At 41.9% G+C, this 3,616-nt stretch overlaps 1 protein-coding gene across 1 annotated transcript; it reads right to left on the bottom strand.

The window, feature by feature from the left end:
- Positions 1-1,706: 1,706 nt before the first annotated feature.
- On the bottom strand, positions 1,707-3,023 carry LOC131042531 (glucan endo-1,3-alpha-glucosidase agn1). Its single transcript, XM_057975844.2, has one exon. The coding sequence runs from the start codon at positions 3,021-3,023 to the stop codon at positions 1,707-1,709; it is 1,317 nt and encodes a 438-aa protein (XP_057831827.2).
- Positions 3,024-3,616: the final 593 nt, after the last annotated feature.

The following is a 3,616-nucleotide window of genomic DNA, read 5'->3' as shown; positions in this document are numbered from 1 at the left end:
CCATCAGACATCGGCACAACCATAAAACTTCACTCCCGTTATTCGATGGCATAATCAACCGCTTGAGATCGGAGCCATCGGGCATCGACCAGATTCAACATGGCTCCTCCGATAGCCAATAGCACTCTAATGACCCAAGGTGGATCCATCGGTTATCGCCACAACTCCCATCCATTCCTCCTGATAGTCGAAGTTACCCCAATGACCGAAGTTGACTTCGTCGGGTCATTGGGATTACTTATAAATAGTTATTCCAATATGCGAAGCATTCCAACCAGAAGACAGTTAACACATCAGGACTTCGGTGTAGCGAATGACAACCACTCCGAGAAGTCAAGTTCATCGGCCAAGTTTACTTCGATAGGAAGAGTCCATCGGGCAAGCACAACTCGATACCTTCCTGCAAGTTGTTCCATTGGGGTAAGTTACCCTGATCAGCTCGAACATTGGTCAGGAGAAATCGAGGCATATTTCCAACACTTAAAATATCTTTTTAATAAATTAAAGGTAAATAAATTAATAACTATAGAAAACGATATTATATTATAAATTTTTTTTACTTTCGTTTTCAAATGTAAATTTGACAAAGAGGAGGCCCCTTTCTCAAGGTTGGAACTTTAAAAAAAGACCACACTCATTGCTAATGATAGCAAATATTCCTTCACATCTTCACCTAAGTTGATCTAGTACATTGGAGAACTTGTACTCTTGAAAAAGAGGTAACACATTCAAATATTGTTGGGATAGGGCATGCATGCCTCATTTATAGTACAATTAGGTCCCTCCTACATGAATTACGAGGTGGTCGCATATTAGTATAAGTCATGTGTAGACTCAAAAATAAAATGCCCAATATTATGAACTATTAAAGAATCCATGTTTTCATGGTATATAAATATTCCAAGATCTCAGAGAAAAAATGGTGCATCAATTGTCCTATCAAGTGTTGTCCTTATTTATTACTATGGAGGTAACCTTTGTGAAGGTAAAAATGGGCACCAAGAAATGGGAAAGATGCATCCATTTAATTGACAATCGAGCACGATGTGTAGCACTATAATCCTTGAATTTTCACATAAACATCAAATACTTGCATTTCTCCTACCACATTTCCATCTTCAAAACTAACTAGTCAAATACTCAATAGGTGTTAAATTTTGATATATAATTATTTATAATTAGAATGAAATGAATAAAATTAATATATTATTTAATGGTCAAATCAGTATATTAATATTAAACACTAACTAATATACCCCCATGTATTCCAAATTGGAAATTTGGGGCTCCATATAAGTTTGTATTTGTTTAATTTGAAGGTACTTTCTATGTTATTTACCTAATGAAGCAGATGATTGATGACAAATAAATGAAGTTGAGGGAAGGAACCAAGTGCGAGTTTTAGTAAATTAGACTCGTGTTGTGCGGAAGCGACCCAGAGCTATGGAATTGAGAAAGTACTCACAATTCTAAAACATTTTCCAGTCAAAAAGGATGTATTTTCAGTCTTTAGAGAGCAGATTTCAACAAAACATTATATTTCATTCTTCACCATTGTTTTCTGGCGGAGAAGAAATAATGTAGTAAGTGGTCTTATTGTGGAGGCGAAAGCCTAAAATAGTAAATGGGTTACAGTTTATACGTACCTAATGCCCTTTTAAGATAGAGCTTATTTAATAAACGAGGACCTCTCCAATGGAGTGACCTTAAGTACAGGTAGTGCAAGTGGAATAAACATTAAAATTATATTTCTGCACATTAGAATTACTGATACTCTTACTTCCAACCAGTTTACTAAGCTCCTTACCGTCACGACTCAGGACTGCCGTCTGCTGCCCTTCTTGAAAATCCATGCTCCACGTAGATATCCCCGCCTGAGCATTGAACGTCTGTGAGGAACTTCCAGACTGCAATTGCACGCTGGCAGGCGCAGTCAGCATGGCCGTCACATACACTTTATCACTCAGCGCACTGAAATCAGAAACCTGGCACAAGCTACCCGACAAGACAACAGTTTTACTGTGGGTGTAATAAAACAAGTAGATCGAATCCTGGGTGATTGCTGGAGCGCTACCAGATTTATACCAGCTGATGTAGTACTGCCCCAGCTCTAAGAACGCACGGTGAGTGAAATCCGCCACGTTGGCAGCATCTGTGCTAGAGCTGAGCGATGGTGCCACGTAGGAGCTCTCCACCCAGTCATTCCACGTCACGATCTCCAAGAGAGGAGGACTCAGCTTTATGAGCTGTTCCCACCTTGTAATCCAAAGTCCCGGACCCTGGTAATTGCCCTTCACTTCACACTCCTTGAAGAACCAGGGGCTAGGGCTCGCCATGTAAACTTTCCCCAAGAAATTAGAGGCGTTCAGATAGTTCCTGTCAAGAGAATCAGATGGATTCTGCTTGTCCGAGTCAAGGTAAGGCCATGCTGAAGTTTCCCACGTGTACAGCCCATCGATAACATCGGTGTAGTTCTCTGCAGTGCCGCGGACTCCCCAGTAGGATCCGTCGGTGGGGAAGAAGGGAATGAAGGAGAAGTTTTGTTTGCCTCCGGCTTTCTGAAACACGTCTTTCCATCCGTCCAGAGCAGAGGCGTAGTTGTATTCCTTCCACCAGGAATCGTTACTTCCGAGCCAGGAGCTGAACAAGGGCCTGTCTTGGTATTTCATCTGGTTGGGGTGGGAAGTGTATTTGGAACTGAGCATGGCAACCAGCTGGTCGGGCGTGAGGTTGCCGTTGGAGTCCTTGTGGATGTCGGCGGAGAAGAAGAGCTTGAAAGAGGAACCCACTTGTTTTGCCGCCTCGTACATGTCGTCTGCGCGCGCCTCTCGCCACTCGTTGCTGTTGAGGGCGAAGCCATCGATGCCTTTGCTCTGCGCAAGTTGGATCTCTTTTTTCAGCGTCTCTATGGTTTCCGGCTGGTAAAGCAGGTAATGCGCGAACACCATCCGCTGTTCCGCCGCCCTTGAGAACAGAAGATTGCAGGAAAGTAGGAGAATCAAAAGAAAAGCCTTCGTCTCCATGATTGTTAAATTTTACTTATCTGCTACAAAGCAGTTTGGATGGGGAGATGCATATATAGGCTTACGAATTGAAACAAGTGTTGTTCCGGGTCAAAGAAGTATGTAGTGAGTCAGGGATAAGATTGAGTCTGGAGATTGACTGTAAATAAGATTATCTATGGAGATCGACTGTGTGAAAATTTGGCTTTTCCAGTATGTTTTTCTTTCTAATGAGAATGCAAAAAGTTGCTATCATTTTATACTAATTTACTGTCATAATTAACGTAATCCATCCCATAATAAATAGGTTGATCGGTTTTATCCGGCCGTCCTTGGGTCTTGAAAAAAGAAACAGAAGCATCTCCATGACTTTTAATTACTTGTTTTCTGAGTAAACGAAATCAATAGTGACTCCCGCGAGTCATGGCTGGATCGGATGTGAAGGATTGACTCCAAAAATAACGCGTTATCGTCACGCGAGAACGGAAAAGTATGCAGTGCGCATATTTGGAGCGAAAGAGGCGCGTCCATCGTCCAATTGGTAGCTGCCTGTATCTATCACGACCAAAAAGAAGAGCCATTCTTCAAAAATGTGGAAGAAGCGTCCATCCTAT

This window comes from Cryptomeria japonica, chromosome 11 (assembly GCF_030272615.1).
Source record: "Cryptomeria japonica chromosome 11, Sugi_1.0, whole genome shotgun sequence".
In the NCBI taxonomy this organism is placed as follows: domain Eukaryota; kingdom Viridiplantae; phylum Streptophyta; class Pinopsida; order Cupressales; family Cupressaceae; genus Cryptomeria; species Cryptomeria japonica.
This window is presented reverse-complemented; position numbering and strand designations above follow the sequence as displayed.